Source organism: Apodemus sylvaticus, chromosome 3, assembly GCF_947179515.1.
Source record: "Apodemus sylvaticus chromosome 3, mApoSyl1.1, whole genome shotgun sequence".
NCBI lineage: Eukaryota > Metazoa > Chordata > Mammalia > Rodentia > Muridae > Apodemus > Apodemus sylvaticus.
In genome coordinates, this window is record NC_067474.1 from 54,446,861 (window position 1) to 54,472,717 (window position 25,857).

Here is a 25,857-nt window from a genome sequence, read left to right on the forward strand (position 1 = left end):
TCCTCAGCTTGCTTTATGGTCATGGCGTTTCATCACAGCAAAAGAAATCCTAACTATTTCCTTTCTTCTGGCTCCCTGCGCTAGTCAAGCAGTTACATATCACACTCTGCCCCTCGTGCGCGGCGGTCAGCCTTCTCCATGGTCCAAAAGAGGAAAAGCCTAGAAATCAGCTCTACTCTTCCTGGGACTGAGCCACTAGCAAAGCCGGACGCTGCTCCGGAGCCCAGTGTCTCCCGCCTACGGGGAGGAGCCACGAAGATCAATGGCAGTCAGCTTCGGGCCTTAGGGGCCTGGGCGGTACACAGAGGGAAGGAGCAGGTCCCAGGCTCCGCCCCGGCCCGTGGCCAAGAGTCTCTGGATCTAGGGGTGGGATGGTGCCCAGTCCCTCAACCTAAGTCCCCTGGATTGGCCATGTAGGGGCCTGGGATTCGTCCCTCGGTATGGCCTGCCTTCAGGCTCTGGAAAGAAGAGGCGTTCCCAAGCTCTGCCCCTTGGCCGCAACCTCAAGTCAGGTCTGGGCCTTAGGGCGGAATAAATCCTAGACTCCGCCCGTCTGCTAAGATCGGAAGGTTCGGAAGGGAGGGCGTACCCGCACCAGACTGCAAGCCTCAGCCAAAACCCTGCAGCTTCGGAAGGGAGGAGGTGCCCAGGCTCCGCCCCTCTGGGGGCGTAGTGAAGCCCGGGCCCCGCCCCTCTGCTGCCGCAGCTGGTTCCGGCCCGCTCTCCCACCGGTCCCGCCTCGCTGCTGGAGCGTCCGGAGGACCGCTCAGTGGGAGGAGCGCGGAGTCGGCCTGGGTCCTTGCTAGCACCCGCCTGTGTGCTCGGGGAGCCCCACTGTGAGCGGTGAGTACCACGCGGCCCCGGGGCGTCCGTGCAGGCCTTTCCCACGGTGCAGACCCGGGGAGAGCTGGGAGGGAGGCCGTGGAGCTGGCTCCTGGGGTGACCTCTCTGCCCGCTCCCCTGCCTGCGTCGCTTTGGACTGGGAGTGGCTCGACTCGGCGCCCCGGGAGTTCTCGCCTTGGTGTGAGGGCCGCTCCGCCGGGGTGTCAGTCTGCCAGGCCCAGCCCACGGGATAGAAAGGAGCGATTGTGCCCGGCAGATTGGAGTCCCCAACACCCGGCGAAGGCAGGTGGGGTGAGGATGAAAAACCCCTCAGGGGAAGGGTTGGGCATAGAGTCCGAGGTGATTGAGAAACCCAAGGAGAACGGGATTCTACTACTCAGCCAGACCAGTGCACTGGAACCGCAAATCTCCCTGCAGCACGCGTGACAGTCTCCAAGCAGAAGTTACCGAACTTTTAGATTTAGAACCGGCCGCGTGCCTAAGGAACCTTTGTTATATGTACTGGACCTATTGATTTTTTTTTTTGCCGTGTATAAATACAACGTATAGACACTTAATATACCTATGAATTCAGAATATACCAACTATATTTAACATTTTTAAAAATCCTGTAGTTTCCAAAACACTGTTATTAAGAATGGCATTGTTTGACCTTTCTGCAAATCTCTGCTTAGAAGAAGACACTCAGCCTGTTGCAGTATGACACCTCACATAGCTTCCAAAGTCTTTTAAGTATATTGGTGAAAAATGTAACGTTGTATTGTTTAAAAGTGGTTTTGAACCACTTTTCAACAGCTGGACCTGTAGTTCTCTGCAGCATAACTTAAGAACCACTCAACTAGCCGGTGCTTGCCACTGGGTTTGCCGCTTGGTTTGCCAAGTGGTGATTCTTTCACCCAGCACCGCGGAGCAAGTTAACCTCTGACTTTAGAACCGAGTACGAGATCCCCACACGTGGTGGTAACTCTGGGTGACTGACGTTTGTGTGTGTGTGCTTTGGTTGGTTCTATGCCTGCTGATTTAATCCTTGTAAGCATCGGGTTTACCCTGAAACCAGCCCTGTGGGTTCTGGGAGGTGTGGATGAACAGACCATGCCAAATGTGTAAGGGTTACTGTAAGATTACCGAGTAGTTGAGAGGTCATCTCTAAAATACCAGGTGGCATGTTTTTTGCCTCCTTTCCCCTACGTTCAGTTCTGTTTGGGCTTTCTAGCCTTGGATTTATTTGTTGACGTGTGTGTCCCAGTCTGAATTCTGCCACCTCCGGATTCCTGGTGAGCTCTGTGTGTGGTCCTTACCCTGCCACTAGAAAGCAGTCGCCCAGTGTGCCAGTGTGTGATAGATGGAACCCTGCATCAGATTCGTCCCTTTGTTTCATGCTGTCTACACAAATTTGAGATAGAAGTTATATACATATTATCAAAAAATATATGTCTCAAGGCAAGCAGATTTCTTTATCCTCTCTGTGCTCTGATTGAGCAGCTTCAGCCCTTTGGGTGATACATTAGTCATGATTTGTACACATGCTGTTGCTCCCACAGTTGGGCAAAGGGGGCTGGGACCCAAACTCTGAGCACTTGTGTTCTTGCTATTCGCGGTGACGCTGGAGCCTCCCTCCGTCATCCCTTGAGTAGATATTTATGCCATTCCCCAACTCTTCTGGACCTTGGGAAATTGATGATTTGAAAAGATGAAGGGCCTGTCTGGAATTGACAGTCAAGAGCATAGGTAACTACTGTTTGGTTGAGATCATTTCCGGTCTATATGTGTACATGAAACACAGCCATGTAAGAGAAGCCATACCTGCTTGTAAAGTGTGCATCAAAAGTACATGGGAAGGAAAGCAGAGGCCTACATGTGAAGATGAGAATTCAAATAAGTAGTATTTATTACCATGTGCCCGGCAAACAACATCGTTAGTCTTTTTTCCTTCATTCTTCTGCCGTTTAGGAGGAGACACCTCCTCATGAGGGAGCTAGAGTCTGCATAAGAACACCCCTTCCAACCTGGGTCCGTTCTTGGCCCAGCCTTGTGGAGGTTACTTGTTCTCTCAGAGCCTTAGTGTCTGATTTTACAACTAGGCTGTTGTTAGTAGATGTCCCCAGCACCCATGGTTTCCTGAGAGAGATTTATGCTAGTGTTTGTGCATGTTTCTTCTCAACCCTGTGTTCTGCAGTGTTAAAACATTTCTATAACTTGAAATAGGCCATAATGAGAATATTTATTTACAACATGGAAATCATCCAGCACGTCATGTATGAGCTTTTTCTACCAGGGAACAAATTACTAAACATTTACCAGCACACTGCTGCTGTTGTTGGAGCCAGGGTGCATTTAATTTGTTTGGTTTCTTCTTTTCTCTATTTTTTTTTTTCAAAACCAGACCTGTTAGCCTGAACAAAGGTACTAGGTATGGGGTGTTTTATTCAAGTCTTCCAAATTTTTGATAGATGGGGGTGGGGAGGCTGTATTTAAAATATGCAAAGGAGCGTATCTGTTCAAATAAAACTTTATTTACAAAACAGGTACTGGGCTATAGTTTACAAACTCATATACTACAATGTGAAGAGGAACCCTGTCTCAAAAATATCTTCTGTGTAGAAAAGGAGATTCTTCAGGAATTCTGGGACTGGACTCTCCAAGATGGATGTGTGTGTGTGGAAGCTGAGGCTACAGAGGACTTAGACTCAGTCATAGAAGAAGGCAAAGTGGTTGTTCACAGAAGGACTCCATGGCGTGGTGTGCACAGTGAGTGAGAATCCTTGTTCCCAGCTCTCTGGCGCCATCTGGGATTTATACTGAGACAGATGGACCCGCCTTCTAATACAGTGCAGACTTTGACTGTAGGCACAAACCCAGCAGTATCTCTAGCAGCTATCCTAACTTCAGGGGCGGGGACAAACCTTCCTCATACACACGTATATTATAATATTTATTATGTGTGTGATACATACATGTTTGCACACATACCATAGGTATGTGCATATTTGTTACCTGTGTGCATACACACGTTGTAGTCCTATGTGATCTCACACCTAGAAATTTAAAGTAGCCTCAGAAATGGAAAACACTAAACTATTAACAGTCATTTCTGAGAGGAAGAATAGGATGAAAACAAATCAGGAGCCTTTCTCCTCTTAGTGTTTGTGATATAAGAACCTCATCTGTCCTCTCAGATTCATAGGTTGTTTTGCAACTTAAAGCAAAACAGTAAATTCGAACAGCCTATGCCTTTGAAGGGAGATGCGGTGATTTCTTTGGTAAGAATGCTTCTACACACACACACACACACACAAATAAGATAAGTGTCTTAGTGTTCTATTGCTGTGAAGAGACATCATGACTCTGGCAACTCTTAGAAAAGAAAGCATTTAATTGGGGCTTGCTTTGTTTCAGAGGCTTAGTTCATTGTCACCGTAACCGGGAACGTGGTGGCACGCAGGCGGTCATGGTGCTTGATCTATTAACTCAAAATATTCAGAGCAAACCCTCTTCTCAAGTCAAAACATTTCAATATATAAGAAATGCTAAAAGTACAATGTTCATGGATGGGCCCTTATGCAAACCCCTGCACTGGTGTCACAAAGATCTGGTATGTAGTTTTTAATATTAAAAAGTCTAAAATGGGTATTTTCCTGTGACCTCTATTTTTGAGGAGAGAAAACAAGAATATGTGCTCATGGGTGTGTGTGTGTGTGTGTGTGTGTGTGTGTGTGTGAGTGTGTGCATGTGGGTAAAGAAACTGGGTTTGCCACAGTAATGAATGGATTTCTCTTGGTGATGGGGTTAACTTGGGTTTTGGATTTTCCTCAATCTTGTTTCTTAGAGCTTTGCAGCATAAGTATATTCTAAGTTTGCTTGTGATAAAAGCTAATCTCTGCAGTTGTCTTACAAGTCACACATGAAGGAAACAGTTGCTCCATTCTTACGCTGACTTACCAACGTGCTGCCTGGCTGCAGAGCTTTGGAGAGAGGAGAGGGGAACAAGGCACTGGGAACTGAAACCGGGCACAGTGACACTGGAGTCACGCTGTGCTGTGCTGACCACCCCCCCCCCCACACACACACACACACCCCAGCCTGCTGTGACCCTTTGTCCACTTGACTGGGAGCTTAGAAGGTCCCTTATAGGTTTAGTGCCATCAGCTGACCATCTTCCTGGATCCTTTGGGTACCTCCCTCCCCTTTGGGTTCTCCCCCACCCCACCCCCGACTGTCTCTGCCTTTCTGTCCTCTCTCGCTCACTCACTCAATGTCTCATTTTGAAGTATTTTAGTAAGAAATTAGGAGCACACAAGAGCGTGGGGAGGAGGGTGATCTGGCATTACCTAGTGACCAGTCTCATTTCATCTGCACCCTTCTTCCTCCCGCCTCACCTCTCCCCAGGCCAGGAGTTCATGTTCAGCTACTTAAATTAGCAACAACAAGAACACACACCTTTCTTTGTGGTGCTTTTGTTGTTTGTCTGTCTTTCAGTTGTCTCGTGTGAGCCAGGTGGAGCCTCTGTGCACCTTGAACTCTCCGGTCTTTGCTCTTCCCTCGCCTGAGCCAACTCTGGCTTTCCTAAAGCCTTCCTCTCCCCCCAGTTGTGGCTGGTATTATGCCCTGATCTTCCTTCTGGCCCTTACTGCACTGTAATTAAATGTGTGCTTATGTCAGTCTTTTCTGTTAGGTTGTAAGCTTTGTGTAAAAGGTGTGTCTTTTTATCTTCTTTTCTCCTGTGGTACCTCGTAATTACTGCAAAGAAGAGCCTCAAGAAATGTGTGCAGAGTGAGCTGATGAGACTCCCTGGGGGGCGCTGGATAGTGGGGGGGGGCTGGATAGTGGGGGGGGCTGGATAGTGAGGGGGCTGGATAGTGGGGGGGGCTGGATAGTGGGGGGGGGGCTGGATAGTAGAGGGGGCTGGATAGTGGAGGGGGCTGGATAGGTGGCTCAGCAGTTTAAGAGCACTAGCTGATCTTCCAGAGGACCTGTTCCTAGCACCCACATGATCGCTCACAACCATCAGTGACTCCACTTTCAGGGGGTCCAATGCCCTTCTGGCCTCTCCACCTGTACCAGGCACCCAAACAGGGCACACATGTACATGCAGGCAAAACCCCTCATGTGTTAAATAAAAATATATTTAAAAGAATCAATTGGAGGAATAAAACAAGTGTAAAAGAGACATTTTCAGACATTGCCTACAGCTGAGTAGATTTTATCTCATTTGCATAGATTTTTGAAAGTCTTTAAGAGTTGCTTTCCTTATTAAAAAAAAAAAAAAGTTAACATCTATATCTGCTGCCTTTAGACCTGTCTAAGCAAGGATGCTTCTTCCCACTCCAGGAAAACACTTAAAAATCCATATCTTCTTGGATCCCTTTTATTGGATGAGAGTGTTTCTTGGCTCTGTTTAATACATGTGTTTTAAAGTATAGATTGAAATCTTTAGTAAGAGGAATAGGCTACTTTTCTAGCCTGCCAAACTTCATGTAGTAATTTGGTAACAATCTCATCATAGACTCATGTCATAGAGCTCCCAGAATGCACGGTGTTTAATGTGTTAACTCATTCATTATCCCAGTATTTCTTGGAATGTGAACAGAGATGTATAGACAGATACTGTGACTTTAAATCTGCAAAGAAACAAAGTGATGTTTCTTTAATCTTCTTTAAGAAGATAGAAGAAATTCTTGCCTACTGCCCTAAGGGATAGTCAAACTAAAGCACAGACTAGAAACCAAAGAATTGGGGATTAAATGTTGCAAAGTTGCAAGGCCATGAAACCACCTTGCTAAGCACTGCATGTCAGAGCAACTCAGCACTGGTGCTTACCACTGGATGCTTTATTAACTACATTGTGACATCTCACTGTCTGAGACAGCAGTTCTTTAGACTTTGCCGTCAAGAGTTTCCCCAAGCACTCTGATGACTTTGCAGATATAACTCTCCCTACTTTTCTCATTCACTCCTGACCTTTAGGCAGCTTGGGGAAGCTTGTCTTTGTTTGACTTGTCTTGGACGCCACTACAAATGGTTCGTATGGGCCACTGATTATTCATTGTCCTCCTATCCTTTGTGTGTTAGCATTACAGAACAGGTTACAGTTATGACATGGTTCATGACTATGCATGATTCTAAGTTGGCTCCTACGTGATTCACTAGTTTGAATCTTTGGTTGAAAAGAAGAGCAGTCAATAGACTTGGTCAAGAACCTCCAAGAATGGGTTCCATTGTCCAGCCTTAGGATTCAGGTTGTCGTTCCCTGTATTAACAAAGACACATTTAATTAATCTATTCCCTGTATTAGCAAAGATAAGGAATCCATTACCTTCCTGCTACTGTTGCCTTTACTATTCACATCAACCCATCCTTTCAGAGTTGCCCAAAATCAAGGACATTTTAGGGGGCTTGAGGCTATCTGGTCCTCACACAGATGACTTATAATCTGAAGATTATTTGTGAACTTAGTTTTTTCAAACACTATTTAATTTGGATAGTTGTGTGTGAAATGACTCTGCCTATCTGTGGTTGCATCCTGGGTGCAAGAGAGTTATCTGTGGCAAGGTCCTAGTTAGGTTACTACCCAGAGGCCTCAGCAGGTGACCTAACCCTCCTGACTGTCTTATCACCTATAAGAGAGTGGCACCTTGTGGATGAGATGCTAAAGGATTTTATCATCGCTTTGAGGTGCCTGACACTGCAGTGACAACCCACACGTCCTTGAGCTGTAGCCCCTTCTGGTCTGTAATGTTGTTACTGTGCTTCCCAGCTTTGGTCCTGACCCCAACCACCTCTGGGCCTCAGCAAGCGCACAAGTGAATCCCATCAGTTCCCTCTCTCACATCAGGAGACATTGTAGTTTGGTGATGTTTTCTCCAAACATATTAGGTCACATTATCCTAAGACACATGTGGCCCACACACTTGGACTCTTTTAATCCCTGACAATGAAGGTAAGTTTAGTTTGTAGAAGGAAGCAGGCATGTTTGAAAGTGATGTCTAATTGAGTAGCAGACAAAGTGATGAATCGGAGAAAGATTTGACAGAATGAGTCAGAGACAGGATATCCCCAACTCTTACAAGAACAGCACCTGTAGGGGAGAGTATTTAAGCGTAGCGCAAAGAGAAAGTGTGGCAGCTTTAGCCAGACCATTTTACAATGGCAGGTGGCAGAGAGAACAGGTTAGGCACAGGTGAAGACAGAACAAGCCAGAGAGTAATAAGGAGCCAGAAGATTAGAACATACTGCCAAGCCGGGCGGTGGTGGCGCACGCCTGTAATCCCAGCACTCTGGGAGGCAGAGGCAGGTGGATTTCTGAGTTCGAGGCCAGCCTGGTCTACAGAGTGAGTTCCAAGACAGCCAGGACTACACAGAAAAACCCTGTCTTGGGGAAAAAAAAAGAAAGAAAGAAAGAAAAAAAAAAAAGAACATACTGCCAAAGTTAGAATGAGGCCAAGCAGAGAAACTCAGTAAGAGCCAAGAAAGGCTAGATTGAGTCAGTCACCTTGGAAGATTAGATTGTATAGAGGCTAGACGCATCCAGGCCTAGACCTAGAGACAGAAACAGAGAACGAAATGCTCTGAGCTCATCTCCAGCTGTGTGTTCTCACAGATCTGGTACGGCTCTTATCTCAGTGCATTATCTGAGGAAATAAAGTAACATTCATAACACACACACACTCACACATACAGTCACACACCCATTCACACACACACTCACATACACTCATTCGCACACATATATTCTCACATATACACACTCACATTCACTCACACTAGACCCCACTGGGGTCTCTGCGGGCAGAACTTACTAAGCCCACTAATGACCGTAAGAAACTACAGAGTGAAGATGCACATACCCAAAGGAGTTGAGGATTGCCTTCCCGAGCTGAGAATGAGGCAGGCTGGCTGCGAGCCTGACCTCTGTCTGAGCAGCTCTGCTTTCTGCACTAGTGTTCTCTGCCCCATGGATGTTTCCTGGATGTCTCCACAATCTATAAATGCTGAAATTCAGCAACATTTTGTGAAACTGTTTCAATTAACTGCCCAATGATACTAAAAATAAAATGAGTCTTCTGTTATTTTGATTTGCTTCAGCTAAGGTAAAATGAGTTAATCTGGTTAATTCTTTGTCTTTGAGATACAGGTACGGACACAGCCCACTTCAGGATTGGGAAGCCCCGAAAGGGAAAGAACTTGTCAGGCATTGCTGTGGCCTGCCCTGTCCCCCAGATCATGACCACATTTACAGAGCCTGGGTACATCTGCTAAGTACTACATGATCATTTCTGTGATGCATACCCAGAATTTCCAGTATTGTTTAGTAATGAACTAAAAAGAAACAAAGGTTCTGTTAGACTCAGGAAGGAACCACATCTTTATTATAACCTGATATTTTCCTACTGAGTACCTGCCTCATCAACTTTTAACTAACATTTTTTTGTTGAGAGCTTATAATGTAAACCAGATGGACATCCAGGAATGTATAACTGTTTCTACAAAGCCCATTCCAGTGGCTGAAAAGCCCCAAGTAGCCTGTTATATGTCCAGCTTGGTTTTTGCCCTCTAGTCTTCGATCACCCCCATGCTGTCCCCAAGCCCCACCAGTAGGCCTCTACCACAGGGCCTTTACATGAGATATCACCCTCTTGCAGGTTTCTCATGCCTTACCTGAGAATTTCCTGTAGAAGCTGTGCCTTCGGTTCTCTGCTTGGGTGGCTTCAGTGAGGGATCTTGGGTCACCTGACCCTCCTTCCCATTGCCCCTGAGCTGCCTATTGCCTTTGCTCTACTTTACAAAGAGCATGGTCCACACCCCACATTCAGCATGTACACTTACTTGTTTAGTCTGTGTATACTGGCCTATAATGGCAGGAGCTCTGCCTGTGCCTTTGTTGGTGTCTCCCTCGGACCTACTACAGTTTCTAAATCAATTAATATAAGTATCTATTGAATATATGCACCAGAAATTGTTTTTAGAGGACTCTCTAGATCATTGTCTAACCTTACCTTAGATCTGAGATCTGACTTATTTTGTAAAGTGGGCCACAGAGATGTCAGACGCCTACATGAAAACTAATTGTTTCATAGTCACGTAAAACTCTAGAAATAGATGGCTTGCTCTGGTCAGTTACCTAGGATAAGACAGAAGATTGAAAGGAAATAGACCAATAAATAACATCCAATGTACCAAGAAGAACCAGCCTGGTACAGGCCTTCAGAGAGGGGTGCTTAGCTCCATGGCAGCTCTGCTCCAGAAAACAGTGCTGCCAGAGCTGGCAACTGCTTTGTTGTGTTTGTTCGTTTGTTTGTTTTGGGAATTTTTGGTTTGGTTTGGTTCTTTTGTGACAGGGCCTTACTATGTAGATTAGACGAGTGTTGAACTCAGATAGATCCACATGCCTCTGCCTCCCAAATTCTGGTATTAAAGATGTACACCACCTTAAGTTTCTTCTTCTTCTTCTTCTTTTTTTTTTTGAAGTGTGTGTGTGTGTGTGTGTGTGTGTGTGTGTGTGTGTGTGAATGCAGTGCCTGCAGAGGCCAGAAGCAGGCATCAGATCATCTGGAGCTGGAGTTGGATGTGGTTTGGTGACATGGGTTCTGGGAATCAACATCAGGTCCTCTGGAAGAACAGTCAGCACTCCTAATCCCTGGGCTGTCTGTCCTGCCCCAAGGCTGACTGCAACAGAGCCATTGCTTTTGCCAAGGCCTTGTCTGTGACATCGTAGTCATCGTGGTCTTCTAATCTCTCCCAAAGTAGGTCATTGTACTGGCTTCTCCATTAAGTCATTTAGTTACAGATGCCACACACACAGACCCTAGCTTTTAGTTATAAGTTAAGAGGTTTTCATTCAGTTGAAATCACTTTTACAAATAGCTGGAAGGATCAGAGTTACCCTGTTTCCGAGGAAATCCATTTCCTTTGTGCACGCACAGCCCCCTGACAAACAGCACAGCCTTCCTAGCACTGGGGACAAGCCATGGTGAGTCTGCCTTCTTGGAGACATCTGAACTTGGTGTTTATGCTTACATAGACATCCTTGCTTTTTTTTTTTTTAAACAAAAAGTTGTTTATAAATAGTATAATGTTTACACACCAGCCAGTTTGGGAATAGGACCAATTAACTTCTCTTTAGATAGAAAGAAAAAAATGGAGCATAGCATAGCTGTCTTTCCAGTGAGCTGAAGTAAACCCTGAACTGACTTTTGGAGTTGAGAGCTGTGAACATTCAGGCTGTATGCGTTCAGAACCATCTGTGAAGAAAGGAGGCCACAGGGCAAGGAATGCCGAGGAAACCTCTCCCTGTCGTCACCTAGACTATTAATCTGTCATCTGCCCTTGTTATCTCTGCGTGTCCCAGGTGAGCAGTCCTGAGGGTGTGCTGTCTGTGATTCCTGCCCTATCAGCCTTGTACAGAACATGCAGTTCCCAAGAACCTGATGCACTGCCTCCAAACAAAAACTAAAAGCCCCAAACTCTGCACTCACCCCACTACCAGGGGGGTTCTGTTACGCTTCCTCCTCTGAGGATGCAAGGGTAGGTAGTGTTGACTGTAGGGCCCTTTAACATAAGGCAGCTTGACAGGACTCAACTCTGATATCAAGGTGTAACATAGGCCTAGTCAAAGTGGAGATGGAGCCAGTCAAGAACATGCAGCCTGGAGCTGGAGAGATGGCTCAGCGGTTAGGAGCACTGACTGCTCCTCCAAAGGTCCTGAGTTCAAATCCCAGAAACAACATGGTGGCTCACAACCATCTGTAGTGAGATCCGATGCCCTTTTCTGGTGTGTCTGAAGACAGCTACAGTGTACTTACATATAATAAATAAATAAATCTTTAAAAAAAAAGAAGAAGAAGATGCAGCCTGTTTATTTGTTTCTCTTTGGTTGTTTGCTTGCTTGCTTGGCTTTGTTTTTTTTTTTTTACTCTGATCATTGGCAGGTTGTTCTAAATAAATATGTCTCTGGTGGACAAAACCAGCATGCACCCTTTGGTCCTGATGCTGCTTAGAATATGGGTCAACATGCCTTTCAAGCAAGGGCGGTGGTTTGGCCCCCATTCATAAACAGTACTCAGTCTTTTTCTCACAACCCTCTTGTAAGATCGCTGCTTGGATGTGGGGTTTTAATCTGGGCCCACACATAGCAAAGCACCTTGGTCTAGATAGGAGTTTTGCTCACCATTTAACCAATGAGACTCTTTTCTTGCTGCTGTTGGCAGAGTGGCTCTCAGTTGTGCAAGCACAGAGCCAATTGTGCAACACATTTTAGAGCTTTGTTTATGTAAGGGTGAATCTAGAGTCTGCGTCTCAAATCAAGGCTCGGAGCAAGGGCTGTCCCATTCCCTCTGGGGTTACAGCACGGACTCTTATCAATATTAATATCTCAGTTACATTCCTTGGAGATGAGAACTTTTGGTCACCAGAGGCCACCTCAGTTTGTCACCCAGTTTGCCCTTACTGGCAGATAAGCAGTTTACAAATGAAGACACATATCTAACAGGCAAATCAGAAATATTTAACTTTATTAGCTGTTAAGGAAATAAAAGGTTGCTTTTTATCTCTCGAAACTTGGCAAAGTGTAAGAACAAATTATCTTGTCTGGTCTCTGCAACTGTGTTCACTGCTGGCAAGAAAGAACAGTAATGAAACCTTTCCAGGGTGCTTGAGGGGAAGCAGAGATGTAAAATCCTTTCACTTAGCTCTCCTGCTTCTAGGAACTGACAGCCAACTGTTTATTAAGTGGATTAGGGGGCCCCTAAAGCGCCGTGTTCAAAGGTGCAACACTGTTTAGTGATGTGTGCAAACAGGCAAGGTCAGGGTGAGACTAGGTGTGATGAGGGTTAACAAGATGCAGGAAAAGCAGGAGTGAAGGCTCCAGATCCCCACAGGTGTCCCACACTGGGGCCACAGGGCACTTACCAGCAAGACCGCGAGAACTCAGAACTCCTTATCTGCATGGCTCTGCCTTTATATGTCTATCTCAGATTAGGATATTTGTGCCTGATACTTAGGCGTTGGTTTATGTTGTGATTTCCTCTAAAAACTCACCGTCTGTACCCTGCACTCTCCTGTGCAGAGTGTACTGTGAGAATTCTGCCCCACAGTTCATGTAGCTATCACTTCATAGTAGGTCAGCTTTGAGCCATTTTCCTATCAAATAATTAACTTGACTTCCAGGGGGTAGGTACAGTGAAGGGCCTCCCACCTCATGCAGACACCCCTTTATTAAAATCCTCCTGTGTAAGAACTCTTATGCTGTCACTGCGTGGCCAGAGGTGAGTGTTCCAGAGCCTCAAGCAGTCAGCTAGGCCTCGGAGGAGGGTGGGCTCTGAATGATTGCTTTAACTTGGTCGCATTGCCCAGGTTTTCTTATTTTCTCTTCTCTTTTTTACTTGTTTGCTTTTCCTCCTGCCTGTGATATCATTGCATTCTGGGAGACAGAAAAGGCAGCAACCTAAAACCTTCTGCCATGCGTGCCGACTCTTCCTGCTTACCCACAGAAGAAACCAGAATGACACGCTGGCCTCTTCCCCAGATCCACAGTTCACTCGCTGGGCCCAGTCCTGTCTTACAGTGTCCCTGTATGCATATTAGATAGGTAAGACAGAGGAAAGAGGCCAGAGCAAACCCACAGGGGAGAAAGCGCCCATAGAGAGGAAAGCAGGAGCCTGTGCTTACTCAAAAGGAGTAGGGCCCCTAGCCACTCAGTTTGATTCCAGGACAAAGCTGCGACCTTGAGCAGTTTTGGAGTTTGGGGGACTATGGCAGTTCTTGAGGGTTAATAATGGGTTAGAGTTAGACCAGGGAAAGGAGCTGACCTAGAAGGACTTAACCGTGCCTAGGGTCTGTGCTAGATCTGGACCTATTCCCAAGCCAAAGGTCCTTCCCCTTACTTACTCACTGAAATGTGGTCGTTTGGGGATTTCTTGTGGAATTGCCAAACCACTGGGACCTCCTGTGTGGAGGTTTGCACCAAGAATAGTGATGTGGGTGGAGCCTTGGATGCCCCTCAGTTCTTGAGTCCTCCAGATTTATGGAGAAGGATTATTTCTCAACTTCCAAGCAAAACCAGTTTTTGGTTGCTATAACATAGCTCCTATTGTTTTTGACCTGTGGCTCAGTAAAGATGGGCAGAGTCTGGAGAAAGCGTGACTCAGAAGAGGTGCTAGAGGGAAGAATCATTCTGCCATTCGGTGCTGAGCTGGTTCTTGGAGATTTCAGACAGGAGCAGGTGTGTAGCCTGGTTGGACCAGCATTCCTTCTACAGCAGGAGTCCTCATCCCCGCAAAGTGGAGTGGGGCAGTGGGAACAGCCAGAGTTCACTCTGTCTCTTCTAGGGTAAATACATTGTAGCATCCTCGGAGCTGCTGTCCCTACAGATGTGAAGTAGGAATGCTGGTGTGCTGCACTGGAGCTCCCACCAGGACTGCGGAAGACAGCACAAGGGCCGCCTTACACATCTCCCTCCTGATCCCTTTTTTGTTTGAGAGATTTTTGCACAACCCTGGGTATAGGTGTAGAGAAAGGCATAGACTCCAAGTATTTACTGAAATAAGTATAAAGAAATGTATCTTTAAATAAGTCTGTGATATACGTGTTAATTACACTATATATTTACACCCATAATTTTAGTATCTATTAAGGAAAAAGCAAGTGTGCCCACTAATGGGATGAATGTGCTTGTTTTGTTTCATATGAGGAATTAAATCTTGGTTGAATAGTTGATACTGTAGGGTTGAAGCTGATTGGTATCCTGATTTTATAACCACCGATGCTGAGAGTGCTTCTTCAAATAAATATACAGTACAAAATGGCAAATGCTCAGGGACATCTCAGAAACTGATAGAAACTCTGCTGAAATCCTAATCCAAGATTCATTTCATGATTTTTTTTAAATGAAACTCAAGTTAGCAATCAAATTGCACTTTTTAAAAACCAAACATTTTAATCCATTACAACTCAAAGGTACACTCATTTGGTATTTATGAGAACAATAGTTAAGAAATGTTAAAAGTTTTCATTTTCTGTAATGAAATCACTCTGTAAGAACAGAAGACTTTGACTGCAGACCATAATTTACAGCAGTCTTGAATGTGAGCTGAGATGCCTGCTGGGCAGCACTGGTTGCGGTTGTGTGCTGTGCTGACGTGCGGTACTGCGTGCGCTTGAGTGCTCAGGGACAGGGATGCAGGGGAGCCACCCAGCGCAGTGTGGGAGAACAGTCAGAACCAGCTCAGGACCATTACCCACTTGATATGGAGTTGATTTTTAGTAGCAGCGTTAAATTGTTCCTACCCACCCCCACGCGCAGTTACGCGATTCCATACAGACGATTTGAGAAGCTCAGAGCACTCAGCTTGGTGCCCGCTTCTGCTCAGTGACTAGGAAGTCCTTCCTTTCTCGTTTCTCCTCTAACGTCTCTGAGTAGAGTTACCAACTTCCTAAGGAAAGGGAGGCAGTAAGAACTCTTCATGCAACCCAGTGCCTGCAGGAGCCATCCTAAGGTAAGCCCTGGCTCTGCAGGCTGGTGGGAGATGAGGACTAGTGTTACACCCAGGGCAAGCCAGAGCAGTGCTAAGGAAATCAGCCCTCACGGAATGGCAGTAGATACAGGAACAGGTGAGCAATTGATTTAATTGTACATTTTTGGCTGGCTCTAGGCCTAGCCCCTTAGGACAGAATATGGAGGTAGAAATGATTCAGAACTTAAGAGTATCTGAAAACGTGACAGATGTGCACAGTCCTTTGAGTGTTTTCCATACTTCCTCTGATGGCAGCCCCAGAGATGTTCTTCAGTCAATCTGTTTTTTTCCTGGGCAGGAAAAACAACAGGTTTATTGTTGTAGTTGTTATCACGTAGGGTGAAAAATTTGAACATGGGACCTTGGATGGCAAACCCAAAGGATGTAGCAATATGGCGCTTGTAAAAGGATGCCCTCTTCAAACCGATGAATCTCAATTTCATGAGCCCAGAGAGTTACAAACTACTTAAATAGACAAGTTTTAATGTTCTTTCTTTCTTTTTTTCTTTTTCTTTTTTTTTTTTTTTTTTGGTTTTTGTTTGTTTGTTGGTTTGGGGGTTTTTGGGGGGGGGTTGTTGTTGTTGTTGTTTTGGGGTTTTGGGGGGGTTTTTTGGTTTTTTGGGTTTGTTTGTTTGTTTGTTTGTTTGTTTTTGGTTTTTTTGAGACAGGGTTTCTCTGTGTAGCCCTGGCTGTCCTGGAACTCACTCTGTAGACCAGGCTGGCCTTGAACTCAGAAATCTACCTGCCTCTACCTCCCAAGTTCTGGGATTACAGGCCTATGTCACCACTGCCCAGCTTGATGTTTCTTATTAAAGAGCACTGATGGTTTTAGACGTGGTTGGCCCCCACTTAACGAAGGCGCACTAACAAGTCTCTTGCATTTGTGTGATGCTTTATCTTATATGTGCCCTCATGTCAAAAAGGAAAACCGTGAGGCTGGGCATGCTGGTGTGTGTCTCCTTTAACTCCAGCTCTTAGGAGAAGAGACAGGTGTCTCTGTGAGTTCAAGGCCAGTCTTACCGCACAGCAGGTTCCAAGTATAGCAAGAATTACACATTGAGACCATGTCACAAACAAATAAACAACAAAAACTTGAGTCGCTGCCCCATGCAGCCTCCTCGTCATGTGCAGGTACCTTGGTGTGTGCTGGTTAGTTTTTTGCCAACTTGACATACACTAGTTATCTAGTATGTTACTTTAGTTACCTTTCTCTTCCTGTGATAAAGCACCATGGCCAGGGCAGCTTACTGAAAAGGAGTTTATCAGGGCTCTGGGCTCCAGAGGAATAAGAGTCCATGATGATAGCACAGATGTGGCAGCTGGATCTGGAAGCTGAGAGCTTACATCTTGAACCACAAGCAGGAAGTGAGTAGGGAGGGGACTGTGAATGGCCTGTGACTTTTTAAATCTCAAAGCTTTCCCACAGTGACACACTATCTCCAGCATGGCCGCACCTCCTAAAACACCCTGAACAGTGCCACCTACTGGGGACCAAGTGTTTAAGCAGCTAAGCCTCTGGGGGACATCCTCATTCAGACCACCACATCTGGAAGAGGGACACTCGATTAAGAAAATGCCTTTATGAGGTTGACCTGTAGGCACTTCTCTGGACATTGTCTTGATTAATAATTGATGTGGAGGGCCCAGGTGGCTGCAGGTGATGCCATCCCTGGGTCGTGGGGTGTATAGAGAGCAAGCTGAGCAATCATGGGGAGCAAACCAATAAGCAGTGCTCTGTGTCCTCTGCGGCAGCCCTTCTTTCAGATTCCTTCCCTGACCTCCATCGATGATGGACTGTGACCCAGAGCTGTTAGATGAAATATACCCCTCCCCCACAAACATTGATTTTGGCCAATGTTTTGTCACAACAACAGAAACGCAATATAAGATAGGGTGTCTGGCTGTACTGGTAACTCTTAACTGCTTCTCCCCAAGACTCCCTAGTCCAGGCTGAGTACTCACTCATAAAATGCTTCAGACCTGAAGTGTTTCAATTTTTACATTATACCTGCGCAGGGTGGCACTTGGCCGTAATCCTACACCTAGGGAGCCAAAAAGAATTGCTGGCATTAGTGCAAAGCCACCATTGGCTACGTGGTGAGTGACAGGCCAGCCAGGGCTGCATAATCAGACCCTGTGTCAAGTATTCTTTCAGAGTATTTTGGTGTTTGAAGTATTTGCATGTGTACAATTAGACCTCTCGGTGATGAAATGAAGTCTCAATATAAAGTTCATTTGTCTGCATTTCATATATCATATGCTCCGTGTGTGTGTGTGTGTGTGTGTGTGTGTGTGTGTGTGTGTGTGTGTGTTTGTGTGTGTACCCCTAAAGCCAGTTTTGTATACTGTTTGTTAGCACAACTGTGTTTTAGTTGTACTCAGTCACATGAGTTTAGATATAAAACCTCAGGTTTATGGCATCCTCTTGGTACACAAAAGCTTAAAGTTTTCAGTCATTTTAAATGTAAGATGTTTTGGGTTGGCACATAGATCTGTACCGCACTTTGGATGGATGCACAGACAGCTCTTAACACTTGTAACTAGTTTTTTTTTTTAACTTGTATGTGCTCATACATACATAGTTTAAAATGTAAATGATAGTAAAGGATATACAAAAACCAGGCCTTCCTGCTGAGACAACCAGGAAGATTTTATACCACCATAGTGAAGAATTATAGACACCCGTACTTTGTATCCTCACGAACAATTCTATGCTGTGCAATAATGTCACCCTGCCATATTGGTCGTTCTGTAAATGTATCAACTGTATAAACCTTGAGATGAAGCAGAAGAAATATACTATTGTTATATTTAAATTCAAAATATTAGAGGGGGCTTGGAGAGATGGCTTAGAGGTTAAGAGCACTTGCTATTCTTGCTGAAGATCTAGATTTGGTTCCCAGCACCTGCGTGGCAGCTCACAGTTGGCCAATTTCAGGGGATAAACCATCCACTCTGACAGCAGACATACATGGCACACATATATTTATACACACAGGCAGACATTCGTACACAGAAAGTAAAAGTCAATAAAATATTGAAAAATAGACTCGTGGACGGGTGAGGACCACGTTAGTGTGTTTTGCTCTCAGTTGTATTGGTAAATGAAAGCACTTTTTATATGTATGGGGGACCTAGGTAGGAATAGTGTCTTCCTGAGCCAGTGTAGCTGTCCCCTGCACTCACTCATATGTGGGGAGTTGGAGCCTGACCTAAAGCCCAAAGGAAAAGCAGGAAACAGCGTGAGAGGACAGATTCTCGGATGTCAGCACACTGGTACTGAGAGATGCCAAGGTGACTCAAAGACTTTTAACTGCCGTATTCACGTTTACTAAAAATGCTGCAGAAATTTAAAAGTTAGAAACACATAGAACAGTATCAGAAATCAGGCTCTTGGGATCCCTGCTTCCACAGCTGAAGCCTCCTCATACAGTTTCATGAGTTGTGGTGGCTTTCCTGGTGCGGAGACAGAAGGATCACAGGCTGCTGTGAGAAGCTAACCCTGGCTTTCCGACATGGTAGCTTTATAAGAAACACATTGTTGAGGCTATCACTCTGGTGGATTCAAGTCCTATTCAAGTCCACCTCCTATTTTTGAAGAGTTAATAAATGATTTATGTATATAAATGTGTACCAAAATTTCTACAAAGGGTCCAGCTTCCAAAATAAAAATTGTTATCTTCTATTTTAAAATTTAATTTTTATTCTTTGAGAATTTCGTACATGAATAAAATATATTTTGATCATATTCATCCTCCCCTTAACCCCTCCCCATTATTTTGTTTTTCAGAGACACGTGACTGTCAATAATCATGAAGAACCCATTTGCACATCTTGCTGAGCCCTTGGACCCTGCCCAGCCAGGAAAGAGATTCTTCAACTTGAATAAATTGGAGGACTCAAGATATGGTGGGTGCATGGCTCTGTGATCCAGTCGCTGTTAGCAACTGGTTTCTTGTTGTATACCTGATCATGCAATTACGTAGCCTTTAGAGGAGAGGTGGAAGAGATCACAGGAGACAGCGGGTGAATGTAGGTTAAATACACAGATACTCACGAACTTCTCCAAATACACATCTTACTGTCTTGTCCAGTTTGTAGTAGCAATTTTCATATATTTCAAGATAGAATTTCTATTTTGTAAATAAAATAAATAAATTGTTATATGAAGTAGCCATGAGACATTATGTTTAAGGCATTTAATTGTAAATAGGTCATTTTCTCATTTCTTGAGCATTAGTTTCTTAAGAAATATTCTGTGTAGCTATGAGACTAGATATTGCTTGCTACAGATCATACAGTGAGAGTCTAGACTGATTGTGAGCTGTGATGACTTAATGGGAACTTTTCTTTCTGTTACTGAATTCAAAATAAGCAACCATTTAACATAAATAAATTGTTTATTTGTCTTGTTTTTTAGTATTTTCAACTACTGAATCTACTTAAACCTATTCATTGTACACAGTTTTCACCTTATATACATTTTATACTTGTCAGTCGCCCGGCCCTCTTTCCTGGTAAAAGAATAATCTGATGTCATGGATCAAGTTTATCTAAAGATTGGCTTTCAAGAGAGTTCTGAACAGAAGGTGCCCTGTGGTTTGTGGTTGTGAATGCTTTCTACCTTTGTCCCCAGGACGCTTACCATTTTCTATCAGAGTTCTCCTGGAGGCAGCCGTTCGGAACTGTGATGAGTTTTTGGTGAAGAAAAACGACATTGAGAACATCCTGAACTGGAACATCATGCAGCATCAGAACATAGAAGTGCCCTTTAAGCCAGCCCGGGTCATCCTGCAAGACTTCACGTGAGCCCGCCTCCTCTCTCTGCCTCCCTTGCCAGCCAATCAAGACAGCTTTACTGCAATGGAAATGCTTAATCGGGAGATGAAAGGAAAGTGAGGGGCCCTGGAACTAGTGAAGGCTGCTGTGTCTCTAGTGGGCACCCCTGTCACAGTGAGGTGTGGTCTCCAGCTTGCACTTAGCTTACAGCCTGCTGCTCCTGAGCTCCGTGCCGCCTGTTACAGCACAGTTCCTCAGACACAATCTTCCCATTTTGCAGCAGTTATTCTATTCCTTTGGTCTCTTTATGTTTCTTCATATGGAAGAAAATCACTAGATTTTTTATAATTTACAGATAATGGAAGAGCTGATTTAGTTAGTATAAGTCTGATTGACAACCCGTTTTTCTAAATTCTAACTATTGCTTTTTCCAAATGGTATAATTTCTGCATAGGGTACATTGTTGCATAAGGGGATTTTTATGTAAGTAGGTAATGTCCCTTGAGCATATTGTCCCCATACCTCCTACTCGCCCTTTCTCCTCCCTTCCCCTCCTGCAGGCCCCATTGCTCTCTTAAACAGCTTCACATCTGCTTTCATGTGACACACATATAGACAGCGTTATACATCTGCATAAAGCTTAGCAGCCACAAATGAGAGAAAGCATATGTTTGTCTTCCTGACTGGTGTAGTTCACTCTATAGATGATCTCCATTAGCTGCACGTGGGTTTGCTTGTTTAGGGTCACATTTAATTCTTTGGGGCTAACATCGTTCGTACTGTGTGCACCATAATACTGTTTTTATCCCCTGCTCTTTCTTAGATACCTAGTTGGTTACATAGCTTAGCTGGTGGGACAGAGCTACAGTGAACACCAGTGTTCAGTGTCTCTGTGTTGTGTTCACTTGGAGACAACGGTCAGTACCCAGAGTGGTATGGCCAGGTTATTTGGAACATCTAAAAACCGTTTAGGTTGTTTTTTTTTTTTTCTTTTTAAGAAATCCTTGTCCTGCCTGCCTGCCTTGGTGTATGGACTAACATACATTCCCATCCACAGTGTGTACTGCTTGCTGTCTTTGGTCCACGTCCTCCATATGTGTTGGTGATTTTCTTAATGACTTTGATTCCAGTCAAAATGGAATCCCAGTGAAATTAAATTCACTCTTCTTTGGTGGCTAGTGAGGAACTAAACATTTTTATGTGCTTATTGGCCATTTGTATTTTATCTTTTAGGAACTGTCTTTTCATTTCATTAGTCTGTTTATTGATTGGATTGTTTGCTTATTTAGTTTTTGAGATGTTTACATATTCTAGATATGGGTTAGTTGTTAGTTCTCTGTCCACTGTTATCAATAGCAAAGATCATCTCCCACTGTGAGGGCTGCCCCTTCACTTGATAAACTATTTCCTTTAGTGTGCAGAAGAAGCCTCCAAATCAAGTGTGAGGAAATCTCCAGGGTTATTCTTTTTGCTTAGTGTGGTGGTCAGTGTTGTCAGCTTGACAGAATCTCCTGGGAGAAAGGTCTCTGAGGATGTCTGTGATGGATTATCTCGATTGAGTTCATTGATGTGGGAAGGCTGGCCTTAATTGTGCGTGGGACCATTCCCTAGGCGAGGGATCCCAGACTGACGAGTAGAGCGCCGTGAGAGCTGAACATGTGTTCCTAGCTCTGTTCTTGACCAACTGTTTCAAGCTCCTGCTTTGACTTCCCCATGAAGGACTGTACTAAGAGCCATGGGTTATTGTTCAGTAGTACCTTTCTCCCTTAATAAGTAGTGTTTGTCACAATAATTTCTCACAGCAGTGAGAAAAGAAGCTAAGACACCCAGGGGTGCTTGGCAGCCTGGAGTCTTTTGTACGTCCCAGTGGATTCTAAGGTTGTATTTTTCTGTATCTGTGAAGAATGGCATTGGAATTTTGATGATTACATTGAGCCTACAGATGATTTGGTAATATAGCTCCTTTCGCAACATTAATTCTTCTAATCTATGAGTACGGAAGTCTGACCATCTTTTAGGGGCCTCAGATTCTTTCTTTGGTGTTTTGAAGTTGTCAATGTAGAGATCATTCACTTGTTTGGTAAGTCTTATTCCGAGGTATATATCCACTCCTTTCAGTTGGGTCTAAAGTTGAAGGGGTGCTCTGGGAGCAGTCACTCTAGTAGAGCTCTTGAGTGTAAACACACTGGTTTCCCATGGTTCCTTGTGTTTTAGTTAATATATATATTGTAATACACACACACACACATACACACACACACACATACACACACACACACATACACACACACACACATACACACACACACACATATGGTAGAGTTCTACACGGAGATTCTGCCACTTCTCGCCTATGTGATTTCTGCCCAAAGAAATATATGCTCAGAACTTCATGAGTCTGCGTCACTATTGTTAGCTTCTAGCAATGAGGACATTGTCAGTTATCAGCACTGGCCAGCCTGCCGAATCCGTCGCACACACTATGCCTGTCTCATGCTTGCTTCTTTCTTCCTTAGGGGTGTGCCTGCCGTGGTGGATTTTGCAGCAATGCGAGATGCTGTGAAGAAGTTGGGAGGAAATCCAGAGAAAATAAACCCTGTCTGCCCAGCTGACCTTGTAATTGATCATTCCATCCAGGTTGATTTCAACAGAAGGTGAGGAGACTAGCAGGGATGCCTTGGTTTTCTGCTTTGTGCAAAATATTGAAATTTACGTCTTTTAAAATTATACATACGTGTTGGGCTGTGATAGCTTAGCAGGTTGGGGTACTTGCCGCGAAGCCTGAGGCCCTGAGTTTCATCCTTGAGACCTACATGTGAGAAGAGAACCGACTCCCATGAGTCTGGTCTACACACGAAGGCCATGGATCATGCATGCCCACACATACCCATATACATACAAATATATGAAGGATTTTTTAAAATATGCATATGTATTTAAGACTATCTTTAAAGGTGTTGCCAGAAAATTGACTCTCCTGTGAATGATACTGGGAAAAACGGACTGTGTGACCCTATTATTGCTTGTGGTTGCTTTGGATAGGAGTGGTCGGCACCTGGTAGCTTGAATGTAGCTTGAAGTCTGATTCAAAACACACATGTACATTTCGTCGCGAGAGATTGTTGGTGCAAGTGCACGTCTGTCTTTAGAAGAGCTGGGTTGTTCAGAATCCACTGCAGCGTCAGTTCTGCTTTTATCACAAGTAACTGTTCTGTCTCTGGCTTCCAGGGCCTTGCCTTAGTGCCTGCTTCTTGGGAGATATCCTCATCCTCTCCTGCCAAAATCCATCCCATCTTTCATAGCCGGCTTAAATTTCCGTGTCAGAAATCCTTCTTTAGCTAGCCTGTGTCATGTCCGTCTTGCTCGACTTTGTCTAGAGTGGACTCATACGTCCATGGGAGCACAGTGTCTCAAGTTGCCTGGTCTACTGGCCTGGAGCTGTCAGGCATGTAATACACACTTAACGTTACTAAAGCGGTTGACGTTGAAACTATCCCTAAGCTAAAGGAGAAGTTAACATAACTGAGGTACCCTGAGCTGGGGACAGAGTAACTGTCTGAACCGGATTGGGTATCTCCTTTTCACCTATCTCTGCCCTTCTCATTCAAAAGGCTTTGCTAAAATTGGGGAATGAGTCTTTGGGCTAGATGGCATCCAGACAGCAAACATTACTATGTGCTTCCAGTACCACAGTAGAATCTGGGAAGTGCACGTGGTTTATCATGGACCCAGAGGACACCGGAAAAAGTTAAACTTTGAGAAGAAAAAAACCTAGTTGCCTCTGCCCCTTTGAATCAAAATGGTGTGGACAGGCAGGAGAAGGGTAAGAGGAAACACTATTGTATGTTCTTTCTCCGAAAGGCAGAGTTTATACCGTCGTCAAGTCATGAAAGTTCCTATGGAAAGTTAGACATTGAAAGTCACCTAGTGCTGTATAAAAATAGCTGGAGGAGAGAAAAAGGAGGGAGGTGATTAGAGAATGGGTGGAGAGAAGAGGGCTTATGGGACATATGGGGAGGGGAAAGCATTTGGAATGTAAACAAAGAATTTAGAAAATAAAAAAAGAAAAGAAAAAGAAAAACACTGCCTGAAATTCAAAAAAAAAAAAAAAATAGCTGGAGGGTCTCAGTGGCAGCCAGCAGTGAGACTTGCTTTTACAGGTTGGCAGGATGGGCAGCTCTGCCTTGTGGCTGAGGCTGGGCTGGTGGCTGGGCTTGCGAATGCTGAAATCAGGGGGGGGGGATGGGGGGACTGCGGGACAGCTCCACTCCCTTTGTTTCTCTGGCACGCAGGCTAAGGAAGAAGGCAGTTAGCTGGGGTGTGGGGGAGGGGCCAGAAACACCAAGTGTGTCTTCAGGCCCACTCAGCAGTTACAGAACCTTTTCTGGTCACAGTGACTGTGATCCAACGATATGGTTCAGTCAGAAATCAGGGTAGAAAATACAGCCCAGCCATGGTAGCTGAGGTTACTGAGCTTTGGTTCGGACATAGGGAGCAGCAGCCAATATGAGGAGCCTGGCATCTGACAGGAGCCTGACAGGAGCGTGAGGAGCACTGTGAGTGCACAGGGACTTCCCACTCTCTTAAGCAGTAAGAGTAGCAGTTCATATTTTCATCATAATTCAAATACATTGGATACATGCAGTAATTTGAATTATGAGGAAATAATTCTGGATGTGTCAAATGTTTGACTAGAAAGACTTATAAATTTAGAATTCAAGAAAATAGGGGAAATGTCTATAGATATCGTGTCTTTAAAAAAATAATAGGAAGTAAATTATTTGCAAAAATGTGGCAAAGGTTATATCTTAGTATGTAAACAACTCTGTAATCTCTTGGGAGGCAGAATTAGGTGGAATTCCATGAATTCCAGGCCGGCCAGCCCGTGCATGGTTAGACTGTGTCTCAAAAACAAAGCAGAAAAGAAAAGGAATATGTAATCTATTTAGAAAAATAGACTCAGCAGATGAATTTGTAAAGAAACTGTTCAAGCCAGGCAGTGGTGGCACACACCTTTAATCCAAGCACTTAGGAGGCAGAGGCAGGCAGATTTCTAAGTACGAGGCCAGCCTGGTCTACAGAGTGAGTTCCAGGATAGCCAGAGCTACACAGAGAAACCCTATTTCAAAAAAACAAACAAAAATAAATAAATAAAAATAAACTGTTCAAGAGGTAAACAGTATCAAAAGCTTTTTTTCAGCTTTGCAGGTGATAAAAATTTAAATATTTCTAATACCTTATTCTCTTATCAGTATAATTAAGATTAAATCTTAATTATCAAAAGTGTCATGAGGGAGACATTTGTGTGCACTGCTAATAGCACTGTAATTGGAAATGATGAAAGCAATATGTCGTAACACTTTACGAACTTCTGTGCTTTGGGTCTGGAGAGATGGCTCAGCAGTTTAGTTTCCAGCACTAACAGTAGGAGGCTCAACACTACTAAGTACTGCTACTACTAGCAACTCTAGCACTGTGGACCTGACACACTTCTTTGGTTTCTGGGGGCACCTGCGTTCCCATGCACCAACAAGCACACAGAGAGGCAACTAAAAATAAAATGCATCTTTAAAAAGACAAGACACTTCGATGTCCTTTGTCCTGGGATTTCTGCATTCAAGCATACTTCTAATTAATACTGTAAATTCAGAAAAAGCTCACGGCTAGTGTCCTGGCTAGTTTTATGTCAAGTTGACACAAGCTAGGGTCATGAGAGAGGAGGAGTTTC

At 44.5% G+C, this 25,857-nt stretch overlaps 1 protein-coding gene across 2 annotated transcripts in view; it reads left to right on the top strand.

Moving 5' to 3' along the window:
• The first annotated feature begins 688 nt into the window (after positions 1–688).
• Aco1 (aconitase 1) overlaps positions 689–25,857 on the top strand; it is a 56,358-nt gene continuing 31,189 nt past the window's right edge. The window contains exons 1-5 of one of the 2 annotated variants that reach the window (XM_052176239.1): positions 689–843; positions 3,445–3,591; positions 19,141–19,259; positions 19,987–20,155; positions 22,646–22,783. In XM_052176239.1, coding sequence (XP_052032199.1) covers positions 19,163–19,259; positions 19,987–20,155; positions 22,646–22,783 — 404 coding nt within the window. In that variant the 5' untranslated portion in view covers positions 689–843; positions 3,445–3,591; positions 19,141–19,162. The remainder of the gene's footprint in view (positions 844–3,444; positions 3,592–19,140; positions 19,260–19,986; positions 20,156–22,645; positions 22,784–25,857) is intronic. The other variant, XM_052176238.1, reaches the window with a different exon arrangement.